This window comes from Gracilinanus agilis, chromosome 1, assembly GCF_016433145.1.
Source record: "Gracilinanus agilis isolate LMUSP501 chromosome 1, AgileGrace, whole genome shotgun sequence".
NCBI lineage: Eukaryota > Metazoa > Chordata > Mammalia > Didelphimorphia > Didelphidae > Gracilinanus > Gracilinanus agilis.
This window is the reverse complement of record NC_058130.1, coordinates 541,132,175-541,149,301: the sequence shown is the minus strand read 5'-3', so window position 1 is coordinate 541,149,301 and position 17,127 is coordinate 541,132,175. Positions and strand designations below refer to the sequence as shown.

General features: G+C 37.9%; 1 protein-coding gene across 1 annotated transcript in view; it reads right to left on the bottom strand.

Annotated features, from left to right (window-relative positions):
- Positions 1 to 1,288: 1,288 nt before the first annotated feature.
- TMEM241 (transmembrane protein 241) overlaps positions 1,289 to 17,127 on the bottom strand; it is a 99,202-nt gene continuing 83,363 nt past the window's right edge. The window contains exons 5-8 of the mRNA XM_044682992.1: positions 6,558 to 6,606; positions 5,510 to 5,579; positions 2,493 to 2,586; positions 1,289 to 1,363 (exon numbers count right to left, since the gene is read on the bottom strand). Of these exons, the coding sequence (XP_044538927.1) occupies positions 1,289 to 1,363; positions 2,493 to 2,586; positions 5,510 to 5,579; positions 6,558 to 6,606 (288 nt within the window). The remainder of the gene's footprint in view (positions 1,364 to 2,492; positions 2,587 to 5,509; positions 5,580 to 6,557; positions 6,607 to 17,127) is intronic.

Below are 17,127 nucleotides of genomic sequence, written 5' to 3'. Positions count from 1 at the left end.
AAAATGAATAAAATACTCAAAGTATTTATTTTATCATGAGATTTAATCATAATGATAAAGTGAGAGAGAGGGGGGAAAAAAGGATTCTTTCAGCCAAATGAGCAGAGCACAGAGTCAGAGACTCACACCTGCAGCACTTTACCAAAAGCAAAGCCCAATAAAGAGCCCCACAGTGTGGTCTCAGCAAAATTTATCTCCCAAGCCTCTATACATAAAATGAGGACATAACTTAAAAGGATGCTGGGTAAATGTAGTTCAGGTGTTTTCTATTTTCACAGGGCTAGACAATGGGGGCTAAGTGTCTTGAACAGGGTCACACAGTCAGATGTCTGAGGCCAGATTTGAACCCAGGTCATCCCATCTCCAGGTCTGCCTCTCTATCCACTGAGCCACTCAGCTGCCCTGTTGTTTTTTTAAAAGCTTATTTTTTAACTGGAGATGAAGGGTTGGAGAAGGAGAGGGGAAATCATGAAGATATTAATGCCCCCCCAAAAAAAGAAAAAGGAAAAGAAGGAGTCACTATAGCATTTTTTAATGAACCAAAGAGAACAGAAGGTTAAGAACGAGACCCAAATAATTGGTCCAGCTCTGAAACTGGTAGGTGGCACTTATTATGTTACTTAGAAGAGAATTACAGACAGTATATAATAATGAAGGTATAACATTTTATATTGCAGTCCTCTCTTTCTATTCTTCTTTGTATATTGGAAATACTTACGTTTATCAGTATTTGCCAAGATATAACAGCAGGTCACCCCAAAAGAAAAAGGCATATTCTACCAGAAAGGGTTAGACATTAACTCTTTCAAGAAGAGTTTTGATATAATACAAAAAGTCAAATTCATATAAAACCAAGATTGGGGAGTACCTTAATTGTTTGCCTAATCCATCCCCCTCTTTCCAGGCAGAATCACAACCCAAATCATCCAACCACCAAAAAATCCACACAATATATAATTAGATATGGAAGAAGAAACTCTCAGACTTCCTTTGATAACTCCACTCCAGGATTTAACAAGGGAAAACAGACACCCAAACAGTATCTGTCTTACTTGACAAAGCTTCATGGAAAAAAAAAATCTGTTTTTCCTAATCCTGAAACATAAGATTTAATTACTATGTTTTCATTGGAGCAATATCATGAAAAAGTGAAGAACGTGAACCAAAAATATCCCTCTGGAGTTTCCATTCAAAGGGCACAAACAAAAGAGAAATAATACATTTTTCGGGGAAAAAAATGTAACCATCTTGGGCTGAGGCAATAAATTCCAAAGATGTTCTCTCCACTTCATGTGACATGGTATTTCCTTTTTGTAGAGGATTTAGAACTGGAAGGCACCTTATGCATCATCTGGTTCAACCCCTTCATTATAAAAATGAGGATGCTGAAGGTCAGAGGTGAAGTGACTTGTCTAAGATCACAAAGGTAGGAAGTAGAGCTGGACTTCAAACCCTAGTATTCTTTCTGCTATGTGACATTTGTTTCTTGTCAACTTCTTGTTTCTCTTTATCTTGAATCTTTAACTATAGATTTTAGAAATTATTTTTATAGTCTATGCCAGGGGTTCCCAAACTTTTTTGGCCTACTGCTCCCTTTCCAGAAAAAATATTACTTAGTGCCCCTGGAAATTAATTTTTTTTAATTTTAATAGCAATTAATAGGAAAGATAAATGCATCCGTGGCCATCACTGCCCCCCTGGATCGCTGCAGCATCCACCAGGGGGCGGGGGCGCCCACTTTGGGAATCACTGGTCTATGCCATGAATTTGGAGTTTTTGGTCCAGCTCCCCATTGAGGCTATTTTTTTAATCCTTATCTTTCATTTTAGAATCAATTCTGTGTATCGGTTCCAAAGCAGAAGATTAGTACTGGCTAAGCCATGGGGGTTAAGTAACTTTCCCTAATTCTCTTATAACACTTGTCCAGGGTCACACAGTTAGGAAATGTCTGAGGACACGTTCAAACCCAGGACCTCCCATCTCTAGGTCTGACTCTCAATCTACTAAGCCGCCTAGCTGCCCCCCAGGCTATTTGTTTTTAATGTTCTATAATTCTGTCTTTCCCTAGTTATCAGAGACTTTTTGAGACCACTTTAGGAAATTAGATTAAATTGATGCCTCCTTTACAATCCTACCACAAAAGCCAAGAGTAATACTTGTCAGGGGCAGCTGGGTGGCTCAATGGATGAAGGTCCAGGCCTAGAGATGGCAGGTCCTGAGTTCCAATCTGACTTCAGACACTTCCTAGCTGTGTGACCCTGGGCAAGTCATTTCACCCTGTTTGCCTCAGTTTCCTCATCTATAAAATGAGCTGAAGAAGGAAATGGCAAACTACTCCAGAATATTCACCAAGAAAACCCCAAATGAGATTACAAAGGGTCAGACAAAACTCAAAAATGACTGAACAACAATAAAAATGGCAATAAGCATCAATAAGCACTCGCTATGGGACGAAACCATATAATAAATTAGATGTTTACACTCTCTCTTACCTTGGCAAAGAAAATCCAGGCTGTGTGCTGTCCTGGAGCCACATTGTTTTTTAGCTTCACTGAACTTAACATCAGAAAGAATCCCAAGAATCCACTAGGTGGATAGAAAAAGAAAAAAAATTTTGTTAATGAATCTAGCATTCTATTTTGTTTTTAAACCCTTACCCTCTGTTTTAGTATTAATTCTAAGACAGAAGAGCAATAAGGACTAGGTCATCCAGGTTAAGTGACTTGCCCAAGGTCACACAGCTTGGAAGTATCTGAGGCCAGTGAAAGTCACTTTCCAGACGCACTTCAGACAAGTTAAGTGATTTATTCGAGGTCACACTGGCATCAAGTGACAAAGCTAAGATTTAAACCCAGATACTCTGATTCTGAATCCAATCCAAATCCCTGTACTATGAAAGTACTTTTGGCCATACAAATGGGTACCTGGTTTGGGAGAGTTACTTGAGGCAAGAAAAATGAAGTGATTTTCCCAGGACCCCATCCCTTCGACTTTCACATCCCGACACCCCCTTACCTATCACCCCCACCCTTACATCCCAACCCCACACTGCAACGAGGCATCACAGGTGGAACTTGAACTTGAGTATCCTTCCAAACTCTGTAGAGAGCTGTAAAAGATTGCCATATTGCCTCTGACACAAATAACTAAAATATAATAACTTCATTAGAGGAGAGATAAAGTCATGACCCACTGGGAGATCAAGGAAGGCTTTGTGAAGAAGGTAACCATATTTGAGTTGGACTTTAAAATATTAGTAAGAATACAAATGGCAGCAAGAGGGAAGAGAAGCATCTTGAATAGGAGAATGGCTAATAGGTTGTTCAATGAATAGAGCACTAGGCTTTGAACCAGGAAAACCTATCTTCCTGAGTTCAAATCCAGTGTCAGACATTTACAAGCTGTGTGACCCTGGGCCAGTCACTTAAACTCTTCTTGCCTTGGTTACTCCATCTGTAAGATGAGATGGAGAAGGAAATGGCAAAAAACTTTCCCAAGAAAATCCCAAATGAAAAAAAAAACAACAAAAAACGAAAGAATCAGAAATGACTGAAAAACAAAATGAGTTGTTTGTAGTCAGGGTTGGCTAGGTATCTCTGTGGATAGAGGACCAGGTCTGGAACCAGGAGGATTTGGGTTCAAATCTGACCTCAGATATTTCCTAGTTGTGGGACCCCAGGCAAGTCACTAACCTTGTTTTGCCTAGCTCTTATCCTTTTGTCTTAGAATTGTTACTAGGACAGAAAGTAAAGGTTTAAAAAAAGAAGCCTTAACATTTGTACAACCCAGTGGAATTGCTTGTCAGCTCTTAGGGAGGGGAGGGAAGAGGGAAGGGAAAAATAATGAATCATGAAAACATGGAAAAATACTTTTAAAATAAATTTAAAAATTAAATTAAATTAAAAAAAGAAGTCTTGACTGGGAAAAGTCAATATAGGGATAAGAAGAATGAAGCCCAAAGACAGATAAACAAAGACAGGAGCTACAGGACAGATGTCAAATGGCTCAGTTTCCCTGGATAGTAAGTAACAGGGAAAGCAAAGGCATGGCATAAGGCTCAAATGAGCACATAAGCCACTTGAGGCAAAGATTATTGGGGGGGGGTGTTGTCTTTACTTCCCCTGCTCCTTGAATGGTGCTTGGCACATAATAGGTCATTTATAATAAATGGCTGTTTTTATTCTGCCAACCTGTGTCAAACACCATATATTCCTATTTTTTAAACCCTTATCTTCTACCTTAGAACCTTCATTCCATGGCAGAAGTGCAGTAAGGGTTAACCATTGGCGTTTAAATGACTTGGCTAGGGTCACACAGCTAATAAGTGTCTGAGCCCAAATTTGAATTCGGGAGGACTATCCACTATGTCACTTAGCTGCTTAAGCTACTATGACAAACCTTAAAATAGATATTTATAGAAAGTATACTCATTACTTCAGGTTAAATGAATATTTCTCTTTTTGGGGGGGAAGATATTTTATTTTGCCAATTATATGTAATAAAAATTTTCCACCTAAGTTTTCTGAAGTTCAAGGATCCACGTGGTCTCCCTCCTCCTTTCTAGAGCTGGCAAACCACTTGATCCGGGTTATGCATGAATTTTCACACAAAACCTATTTCCATATTGTTCTAAATGAATATCTCTGGGAAATACTTCTGAAGTTGTTATGGATCAACACCAAACTCATCCTCTACCTCCTCCTACAGTTTCTCCCTCTTTCAGCAGAAGTTGCTTTTTAAGGCTGGGAGGAAAACGGGGTGCGGGGGCTCTCTAGGTCCCTCCTTAGACTCCTCTGGGGCTCCCCTGAGATGGGATCATGCATGGGACTGGATGCATCCTCTCTAAGCATCTGGCTTACAATCAGGAATCTGTGGCACCGCTTGGAGAAAGCAGCCTTTTTCTGACACTGGGAAAACCTTTGTACTACCACAAGGAGGTCCATGAAGAAGACAGACTTCTCTCCCTGGTAAAATGTAAAACATCCATTTCTAGGTCTGGTGGTGGGGAGCAGCAGACCAGAGAAGGTCAAAACCAAAGCAAAGACGTCTTCCCACAGATCAAGGGAATGCTACTGGGCCACTGATTGGATCTGCTCAAAATAGTCAGCTTGACGTTCCCTTCTTTGTCCTGCTAGTCATTCTGCCAAATAATAATTCCTCCAGGAAAACAGAATCACACTACAAGTGTGGCACTACAGAATTATGTTTCATATAGATAGCTAAGAGGAAACCAAACAAGGAAGAGTCCAAGCTTGTAGGCTCTGGAAGAGATAGATAGTCAAAAAGCTTTCTAAAAGTCTGCGACCGACAACGCTAAATGATCACTCTATTGCAAATATTAATAATATGGAAATAGGTCTTGATCAATGATACATGTAAAACCCAGTGGAATTGCTTGTTGGCAACGGGAGGGGGGTGGGAGGGGGGGAAGGAAGGAACATGAATCATGTAACCATGGAAAAATCTTTTTAAATTAATTAATTGATTGATTGATTTTTTTTAGAATTACCTGGCACAGCAGCTGGTATGGAATCTGTAAAAATACAGGAATGGAAATTCCAGGGCCCTGAAGAGATCACCTAAAGGGACAGAACATTGTAATTCATGAAATATTGACAATAAATAAACAAGCAAATAAGTAAATAAATACATAAATAAGAGTGGTGCAGTAGAGAATGCCTTGCTTGGAGTCAGGAAGACCTTGCCTCAGACTAGCTTGTGTGACCCTGGCCAAATCACTTAACCCTGTTTACCTCCATTTCCCTAACTAGAAAATGACTTAGAGAAGGAAATGGCAAATTATTCCATTATCTTTGTCAAGAAAACCCTAAATGGAGTCACAAAGAGATGGACATGACTGAAATGACTGAACAAAAACAAAATAAGAGTAGATAGATGATTGATGTTATATTCATATCCTGGGAAATGATGGATGCCACCTTGAATGACAGGGAAGGCAGTTGGAAGACATGAAATGTTCCCAGGTGCCGTGAACCAGGGGCAAACGTCGGTTGGCCTGGCAGTATAAATAACCCTGACAGCCACTTGGAAGGGGTCTTTTGGTCTTGGGGCTCTTTAGGTCTTTAGGTCTCTGGGTGGTGAAGGGAGGCAGAAAGGTCTATGAAGAAGAGGCTAGGAAGAATCTGAATATTTCCTGAAGACTGTGAGAGCTAGTGCATCACCAAACACTGATAATGAGAAAGCTGAGAGAATAAGATCACCAACACAGCTGCATCAACAGCAGTCCCTATTCTCGGGCTTGGCTGTGGCCAGGCTAGGCCAGAGGTGTAGTGAAGAATAAAGCTCCAGCTTCTATTAGATCAATAGCCTCCAATACTGATTGTCAACTAGTTATAGATATTAGGTTGATAGGGGCTCCAATCCCCAATCCTTGTCCTGTTTATCCTTTCCCTGATTATAGATAGTGTTCAACAAGTACCTTCCTGAGTGATCTTTATATCACGAGCCTTGGGGAGGGAGCCAACGCAGTCAGATATCAAATGTGATCCAAGGCAAATCAAAAGCCCTATAATAATTTATCCAACCCAAGGTTGGACCTGAAAGGGTTACCCATCCACTTAACCTTTCGGAGTCCTCCCTGGGCAACTGTTAGAGAAAAGGGGAAATTATAACAACTATCAAGGGTGATTGGGGTTGGTGTTCCTCCATCATCTGCAACTAGGGAGAATACACAGATACATTCACATCACTGTATAGCTATATCTCCCTAGGCCCTTTTTTGTTTATAACATTGAATAATTAGATAAATGAATAAATAGGCAGAAAAATAGAGAAGAGATAGATAAATGAATGAATAATTAGATAAATGAACAAGTAGGTAGAAAAGTAGAGAAGTGAGAGATAAAGAAAAAGGCAGATAATGAATAAATTTGCCCTGAGGTCCTTATCAGTGAAACACAATTAGCCAGTCATTACTCCAGGACAAGAGCAGCTAAGTGTTGTATGTAGTGCTGGTCCTGGAGCCAAGAAGATTCCTCTTCCTGAGTTCAAATCCAGCCTCGGACATCAAGCTTTGTGATTCTAAATAAGTCACTTAACCCTGTTGGCCTCAGTTTCCTCATTTGTGGAATGGCCTGGAGAAGGAAATGGCAAACTACTCCAGCATTTTTACCAAGAAAGCTCCAAAAGGTGTCACAAAAAATCAGACACAACTGAAAACAATGAAATAACAATAAAGATCAATACTCCTTTGATTATATAGAATTATCTTTGGATTTTATGGGTGGTTTTCTATTGCTGAATGGAGAGACAGAGTGAGGAACATTTTTCAAAAGAGCCTTTTATGAAGAGGATGGGGTTGTCTTACACAATTAACATTCAATAATGAATAAACTCCAACAAGCATCTTTCAAAGTCTTCACATTTAGCCAAGAGTGTGAAGAAGGAATAAGTTACATGCAAACAGTGGTTGTTCATTTTTACTTCTGAATCCAAAGGCTACATTTATTTCTACTGAAGTAAGTTCATTCTTTTAGTTCCACTTGGTGCAATAGGAAACATTCACACATATTGGCTGTGTCCCTCTGTGGAATTTGAACTCGGTTGCAAACAATAAGTCAAGAGGTTTTTCAAAAATGTTGTAAGCCCTTCCAAATATGTCCAGAGAAAAAGAACTGAGCATTTCCTTCCAAATCTGGAATTTTTCCGTCTCTGAGGGGTCCTGCCTTCAGACCCACGGTCCTCAGAAAATGAGTCTTAGATTGATGGATGGCCAAATAATCATAAAATGTAGTTTCCTGGGCAAACTCACAAGAACAACTTTACAAGTAAGTATCTCATTGATGAAGCTGAATGAGATATTTACTGAAATACATATACAGTAATCCTTTGGCAACCTGATCAAATCTGAAGATGCATCTGTCTTGTTTTAGTTGTTTTTTAAATAGCATTAATCATAATCAGGATGACTGATATTCTTAGTGATGTCTAGGGCTTACTTAGAAAGCAGACCAACAACAACAAAAAATCAGGCAATTTTCTCACTTAAGATTAAAGAATCACAGAATTTCCACATTGGAAGAGTTACTGGAAACCATCTAATGAAATCCATATTGGAGGAAAGAATCTCTAATACAGCACATGCAATAAATGTAACATATTCAATCTTGATTTGTGAATTTGTAGTGAGGGGGCAACTAGGTAGCACAGTAGATAGAGAGCCAGGCCTGGAACCTAGAAAAACCTGGGTTCAAATCTGACCTCAGATACGTTCTGTGTGACCCTGGGCAAGTCATCTTACCCCAACTGCTTAGCCCTTGCTACTCTTCTGTCTTAGAATTCATACTAAGACAGAAGGTAAGAGTTCAGAGAGACAGAGAGAATGAAAGAGAGACAGAGACACATAGATAGTCATAGAGATAGAAACACAGAGAAACAGAGACAGAGAAAATAGGGACAGAGACAGAGACAGAGAGATAGACAGAGACAGACAGACAGAGAGAGGCAGACAGAGACAAAGAAAGAGACAGAGAGAGAGGCAGAAAGAGAGAGAAAGAGAAAGGAGAGAGGAGGAGGAGAGACAGAGACAGAGACAGAAAATTTGTAGTGAGGATGAGCCCACTACATCCCAAGTCAGCCATTCCCCTTTGGGAGAGTTCTAATTGTTAATATTTCTTTATAATAAAAAAAAAACTTGTTTGCCTTTTTGTAACTTCCACCCATTGGTCCCAGATCTGCCCTCTGAAGCCAAACAAAAGATGTCATCCCTCTGCAAAATGACAGCCTATCAAGTACTGGAAGAAAATTAAAATGTTTCTTTTGAACCTTCTTTTCTCTCAGCCAATGATATTAGGATTTACGTACATCTCACACTGACACCTTCTCAAGCACTAACAACTATTCTTAGTTTTGTGTTCATTTTCAGTCAAATCCAAATCTTTATGACTCCATTTGGGATTTTCTTGGAAAAGATTCTGGAAGAATTTGCCATTTCCTTCTCCAGTTCATTTTCTTTATGAGGAAACTGAGGCAAACAGGCTAAGTGACCTGCTCAGGGTCACACAAAATAAATGGTATAAAGTAAGTGTCTGAGGCTGAATTTAAATTCAGTAAGATAAGCCTTTGTGAATCTAAGCCCAATGCTCTACCATATAAGTGCCCTAAACAGTTTTAAGATGGTTAAACTAAAATACTAGTAAATATTCCTATCCTGGAAAGTAACTTTTTTACAAACAAAATTTTGGTTTTAAATTGTCCGAATTTCCTCCTATATCTATTCCCTTCCCTTCTCCTAAAGAGTCACCCCTTATGATAAAAAATATATATACTTAATTAAAAAAAAAACAAGAAAAATAATTAACAAAACCAATCAATATGCTAACAAAAAAATCTGAAAAAAAAAGGTAATGTCTCTGATATGTGGGCCTCTCATCTTTATAAAGGAGTAGGGAGAGGTATGTTCTCCTAGCTAGTCTCTAGATGAGACCATTCTTGTTCTTTTTATTCTGTAACATTCACTTAGAGCAGTTTTGGTTGCACAGTGGATAGAGCACTGGACCTATGAGTTCAAATCTTGCCTTGTATATTCATGGGCAAGTCACTTAATCCTGTTTGCCTCAGTTTCTTCATCTGTAAAGTCAGTGAGAGAAGGAAATGGCAAGCTACTCTAGGACATTTGCCAAGAAAACCTCAAATGGGATCACAAAGAGTCAGACACAACTGAATATCAACAACAAAATTCACTTCTGATTGCATTGTGGTGTTCTATTTATATTGTAGAAGTCATTTTTTGTAGTTTTCTTTGTTCCCCTTCATTCTATCTTGGTTCATGTTAAGTCTTCCCATATTACTCTGTATTCATCATATTCCTCACTTCTTACAACAAAGTAATAGTCTCTTACATACATGGACCACATTTTGTTTAGCCACTCATTCCTCAATCAATGAACAATACTCCTTTCCTATTTATTAGTTCAATAGTTCCTTACTTTCAATTTTATGAATTTCTCCTTTGATTTTTAGGATTTCAAATTTAGTCTTTAATTAGAGACTTTTAATTTGTTCTTTTTATAGTTTTTTAAGTTGCATGCCCAATTTATTGATCTGTTTTTTCTCTGTTTTATTGATATGAGCATTCACAGACATAAATTCATCCCTAAGTAGTACTTTGGCTGTATCCCATAAATTCTGATCTCCTGTCTCCTCATTATCATTCTCTTTATGAAATCATTGACAGTTTCTATAATTTGTTCTTTGGCTTACCCCTTTTGACAAATTAAATTGTTTAATTTCCAATTAATTTTTTATTTGTCTTTCCATAACCCTTATTGATAATAATTTTCACTCTATTATCTGAAAAAGTTGCACTGTGTTCTACTTTTCTGCATTTTGTTATGAAATTTTTATACCCTGGTACATGATCAACTTTTGTATATGTACCATGTGCTACTGAAAAGAAAGAATATTCCTTTTTATCCCCATTCAGTTTTCTTCAGATATCTATTAAATCCAATTTTTCTAAAATTTCATTCACTTCATTTACTTCTTTCTTGTTTATTTTTTAGTTGGATTTATCTAGTTCTGATAAGGGAAGGTTGAGTGAGGTCCCCCACTGGTATAGTTTTATTGTCTATTTCCTCCTTAAGCTTCTTTAGTTTCTCCTTTAAAAATCTGAAGGCTATATCATTTGGTGCATATATGTTAAGTACTGATATCACTTCATTATGTATACTTCCTTTTATCAAGATGTAATTACCTTCCTTATCTCTTTTAATCAGATCTATTTTTACTTTAGCTTTGTCTGAGTTCATGACTGCTACTACTCCTTTTTTTTAATCTTAGTTGAAGCCCAGTAGATCCTGCTCCATCCCCTAATCTTTACTCTGTGTGTCTATTGGTCTCAAATGTGATTCTTGTACAACATATTGTAGGATTCTAGTTTTTAATCCACTCTGCTATCCACTTCCGTTTTATGGGTGAGTTCATTCCATTTACATTCACAGTTATAATTACCATATGTATATTCCCCTCCATCTTGTTATCCTCTCTTAAGCCTGCACTTTTTCCTTTCATTTTGTCCCCCCACACTAGTGTTTTGCTTTTAATCACTCCCCCCATTCCCCTCTCTTATATTACTACACTTCACACCACCACCCCTCTTATTCCCCTTCTGCTTCTCTATAGTCTTTTAATCACCCCCCCAATTTCCTCCTTCCTTATATTGCTCCCCTCCCCACCACTTCATTTCTTATTTCCCTTCCACTTCTCTATAGAGGAAGGTAGGATTCTATACCCAATGAATCTGGCTATTATTTCTCTCTGAGCCAATTCCAATGAGAGTAAGGGTTTAAGTATTATCCATCACTACCCTCACCTTCTCCTTCACCATAAAAGTTCCCCCCCCATGCCTCTTTATGTGATATAATTTATTTCATTTTACCTCTCTCTTCCTATTTCTTTTAGGGCAATCCTTTTTTTCATCCTTTGATTTTTTTCACATATCATCCTAATCAACTTATTACCATACTCTCTGTCTTTGTGTACTTCTTATAAACTGCTATATTAATGATAAAATTTTAAGAGTTATAAATATCATCTTTCCATGTATAAATATAAATAATTTAACTTTATTGAATCCCTTAAATTTTTTTTCTTATTTGTCATTTTTGTTCTTCTCTTGAATTTTGTATTTGGACAACAAATTTTCTATTTAGATTTAGTCTTTTCTTCAGGAATGCTTGGAAGTCTTCTATTTTATTAAATGACCATTTTCCCCTTGAAAGAATATAGTCAGTTTTGATGGATAGGTGATTCTTGATTGTAAACCCAATTCCCTTGTCTTCTGGAATATCATATCCCAAGCCTCCCAAACCTTTAATGTTGAAGCTGTCAGATCCTGTTTAATCTTGACTGAGGCTCCATGATTCTGGCTGCTTACAGTATTTTTTCCTTAGGCTGGGAGCTCTTATATTTGGCTATCATATTCATGGAGGTTGTCACTTGGATATTTATTATAGGAGGTGATCTCTGCATTCTTTCGATTTCTAATTTACTCTCTTATTGAAGATTATCAAGGAGTTTGTTTTTTGTTGGTTTTTTTGTATAATTTCCTGTAATATGTTTAGACTTTTCTTTTTATCATAACTTTTATGTAATCCAATAATTCTTAGATTGTCTCTCCTGGGCCTATAATCCTGATCAGTTTTTTTTTCATTGAGATACTTCATATTTTCTTCTATTTTCTTCATTCCTTTGATTTTATTATTTCTTGATGTCTCATGAAGTTGTTAGCTTCTATTTGCCCAATTTTAATGTTTAAAAATTATTTTCTTCCACAACCTATTTGAACCTCCTTTTCCATCTGGTCCAATCTACTTTTTGTGAAACTCTTTTCTTCTTTGGATTTTTTTAACCTCTTTTTCCAGTTGGCCAATTCTACTTTCCATGGAATACTTTTCTTCATTAGATTTTTGTGCTTCTTTTCCCAATTGACCAATTTTGCTTTTTTAACTGTTATTTTCTTTTTGCATTACTTTCTCGTTTCCAATTTTTCTTCCACCAATTTTATTTGATTTTTGAATTCCTTTTTGAGCTCTTCCAGTCCCTGAAACCAATTCCCATTTTGCTTTGAAGTTTTACACGTGACTTGCTTTGTTCTCACTGTCCTCTACTAAGTCTGTGCCTTACTCTTGTCTCCATAGGAATCTTCTATGGTTAGCTGTTTCTTTTGCTGTTTGCTCATTTTCCCAGTCTTTTTTTTTTTTTTAACTTTTACTTATATCTAAAATGGTAAACTCTCTTAAACTTCAGTTTTTCCTTGCTGCTACCCTCAGCTCTAGTTTTGGTTTCCTACAAATTTCAGTTCTTCCAAGTTGGTATGAAAGCCTGTGAGCTGACAGTTCTGAAATCTGCTGATTCAGTCCCCTCTAGGAACTGCTTATGGCTTGTAGAACTCAGAGCACTATAAGCTATTTTGCCCTAGAGCTAGGGGCTTCACAGCACACTTGAACAGGACAAGCTCTAAGGACTTTGGGGCCTCACTGCAAGGTTGTGCCAGGGATTAGAACTTCAAAGGGTAGGCATGGGATGCTCTGCTGTTGGCTTAGGTAGGGACCCAAGGTCTCAAAGTTGGCTAATTCCCTCTGGTGGCCAACTTTCTAATGAAGATCCTCTCTGAACTTACCTCAGCTGGTCTGTGGATGACAAAAGCACACGAGGTCCATTGCTGGGCATGAAATAGCTTAGTAGGACTAGTCAGGGCTGACACTCCTCTAGCAAAGCTTTGAAAACTTAAGTTATGGGGGATGTTAGGTAGTACAGGGGATAGAGCAAGTCACTAAAATCCCATTTGCCTAGCCTTTGCCCTTCTGTTTTAGAGTTGTTACGAGGACCAAAAGACAAGAAAACTTAGGTCATTTATTTCTGTGAGGATCACAATAGAGTTCTTATTTGATATAATTCTTCAGATAGGTGCAGAATAATACCCTTATCTAAATTTAATAAATGTTGTTATACATTGATCAGTCTTTTCCATTATATCTTGAAGGCGCATGAAAAAGTCAACCACTGATAAATATCAAGATGTACTGTAATTATTCCAGGAATTTAAAATACATTAAATAAAAAATAAGGGAGGAAAAATTAATTTTAAAGACAAAATAAGAGGGCACCTAGGTAGCATATTAAATAGAATTCCAGGCCTAGAGTCAGGAGGACCTAGGTTCAAATGTGGCCTCAGACACTTCAAAGCTGGGTGACCTTGAGCAAGTCACTTAATCCCAATTGCCTATCCCTTGACCTTTTATCTTAGAATTAACACTTTGTATTGATTCTAATTCAGGTGGTGGGTATTTAAAAATAAATAAAACAACATATTGCCTCCCCCAAAAGAAAAGAGATGAGCCATAATGGAATGAAACAATACTTTAGACATTATTGAAAATGTTTTTGAAAATATGATCTCAAAATAATTTGAAAATAAGAAAACAAGAGAAAAATATTTTAATTACTAACTTAAGAATTTGTTCATTTAGCACTTCACTTTGATTTGACAGTGAGCATTACATCTAAATCCATGAAATGACTTTGAAATTTTACCTTTCAAAAATGGTACATGTAGAAGTAGAGGACTAAGGGTATGGGGGATATAGATGCTAGTCCTAGTACTCAGTCTCTGAATATCAAATGATTCATCTTCAAAACAGAAATAATACTACTTGATTGATTTCATTACTTCACAAGATTTCTGGGAGGATCTCTGACATCTAACTCTTCCTCTTCATTCCCACTATTGCTGTTATCCTTATTCCCAGGCAAAATCCTTCTTCCTTCCTCCAAGTCTTCTCTAGCCCACCCCCACCCCAATCCTAAACACCCATGTCTTCAATTGTGTCCCGCTCTACTTCCAAATCATTCAACAGACTACCATTGCCTACCAAACAAAATCCAGACCTTTTGTCCTAGAATTCAAGGCCTTCCACAATGTAGAAGGCCTTCCTTACTAGCCGCACCTATTTACTGTTTCTCAATATGATTATTATCCTACTACCCAGCTAGACTAACCCTTGTTGTCCAAAGATGCGATATGACTCCCTGACTCTGCACTTTTCCCCAGTTCTATCCCTCTGTCTGGATTGACTTCTTATCCTCCTATCTTAGTCTTTCAAAATTCCAGTAGTTCTTTCAGACCCTGATTAAATACCACACAATGGTCCCATGGACCACAGCACACCAGGCCCTTCTATCCTCCACTATCTCTTGAAGCCTATCAAAGTTTAGATTCATTATTTCCATGACACTATCAATCCATCTCATCCCCTCCCATCCCCTTTTCCTTTTGTCTTCAGTCTTTCCCTACATCAAAGTCCTTTCCATCAAGTCCTGTCTTCTCATCATGGGGCCAAAGTATTTAAGCTTCTGCTTCAGTATTTGACTCTCCAGTCAATAATCTGAATTAATTCCTTTAATCCTGACTGATTTGCCCTCCTTGCTATCCCAAGGACTCTCAAAAGTCTTCTCCAGAACCATAATTTGGTGCTCAGATTTCCTTATAGCACAGCCCTCATGGCCATACACTGCAACTAGAAAAACCAGACCTTTGACTATATAACAGACCTTTGTCAGCAAAGTGGCATCTCTGCTTTTTTAGTATATTGTACAGATTTGCCAAAGCTTTCCTTTCAAGGAACAAGTCTCTTTTAATTTCATCACTGCAGTGATCTTTGAGCCCAAAAATATAAAATCTAATGATATTTCCATTTTTTTGTCCCTCTTATTGGCCAGGAAATGATGGGGCCAGTCAGTTTCCAAGATCTTAGGAGTTTTTCTGTTAAGCTTCAGGTCAGTGTTTAGTCTCTTTAACCTTTATCAAAAGGTTTTTAATTTTTCTTCATTTTCCGCCATCACAGTTGTATTGTCTGTATATCTGAGATTACTGACATTTCTCCTGGCATCCAGCCTGGCATTTCACACAATATATTCTGCCTTGAAGTTAAATAAATAGGATGTCATCATACAGCCTTGCCATATTTCTTTTCCAATCTTAAACCAATCTGTCCTGGTTGGTCACCAAGTTTCTCAAATATGGACTTGAAGCAGGTAGAATGAGAAATCCATTTATTCCCTTTCCCAACTTTTGGTGCAGAATCACAATCCCAGGGAAGCAGAATCAGGTCTCACTCAGCCCTGCCTCTATATTTTAGGCTTTCTCCCTCTACTCATTCCATAACTGTCTTCGTGGACTCTTGAACCATAAATTTCCCTGGAGTTGGACTCAATGACCTGTGAAGTGGCTTTAACTCCACGAGTCTATGATTGAACCCCATGATCTGTAGAGCTGCCTCTCTGTGAAAGAGTTTTTGAGAGGTTGTTTTTTTTTTTGGTAATGTGAAAGGGTTTTAAGAAAGATCAATGACCCAAATTGGCAGTTAGCCTCTGTATATACGTTTATTCATCTGTAAAATAGGAGTGATGTCATCTGATTTAACTATTTCTTATTTTTTTCTGGGATGATCTTTTATTTTAGGTTATGCATGATAAAAGGGAATAGAAACAGTGCAAATAAATTAAATCCAAAGGTAATTTTTTAATTACAAAAAATTCTTCCCTGCTCTAATGCTTTCACCAGAAATACCAACAAGTTACAAAATGAGCTAGTTTAGGTTTTGGCTCTTTTTATTCCCCAGTCCAGCCTAGGAAGGCAATGTTCAAGAACAGTAAACTGGCCAGAAGGCAGGCTGAGAGGGGGAGAAGAACCTAGCTGAGAGTTGATCTCACAAGCAAGTAGGAATGGAGAAAAATCTAACCACTTCCTGTTTTCCTGGGTCAGGAAGTTCCACATTGTTTTGAATTGTCTGGGTTTGTCCTCAGTTTCACACTAAAAAAACCTCTTCACCTAGGATCCTTTTGGCTTGTCTGACTTACAGTTAAACATTCAAAAGAAGAAAACAAATCCATCTTAAAAGCAGGAGCCAAAATATCTTTGAATTGTAAATACCCCTGGGGTTAGCAAAGAACAGTGCTGACTTCTCTCCAGCTGTGTAAGGGTACCAAAGTAAAGTGCCTAGTAGACTCCTATTTCTCCTTAAAAAAATTATTCAGAGTAGCACTGCTTGGCATCATGATCTATAGATGTGCACCATTTTAGCACAGATCATTTGGTATAATGATTTATGCCAAAATTTTGCAGCAGTCAACATATTGCATTATGTTCATTCAATTTAGCTTATAATCATGGATGTATCGATAAAGAACTGCAGAGCTATGTCCAAGGCTGAGTGGCAGGGTGAGATAACATTTCTTCTTTGAGAGCCACAGAGCATGCAGATTGCCAGATATGGCCACATTCAAGTTAATATCTGAGCTGTAAAGAACTTTCTTTCTACCCTGGCCCAGTTATTGTTTCTACATCAAGAGTAGAAAATGCATGGTAGGTTTCAAATCTGGTCCCAGATACTTCCTAACTGTATGACCCTGAGCAAGTCACGAAAACCTCATTATTCAGTTCTTGCCATTCTTCTGCCTTGGAACCAGTATTTAGTGTTGATTCTAAGACAGAAGGTAAGGGTTTTTAGAAAAGAGAAGAGAAGAAAAGAAGAGAAGAGAAGAGGAGAGGAGAGGAGAGGAGAGGAGAGGAGAGGAGAGGAGAGGAGAGGAGAGGAGAGGGGAGGA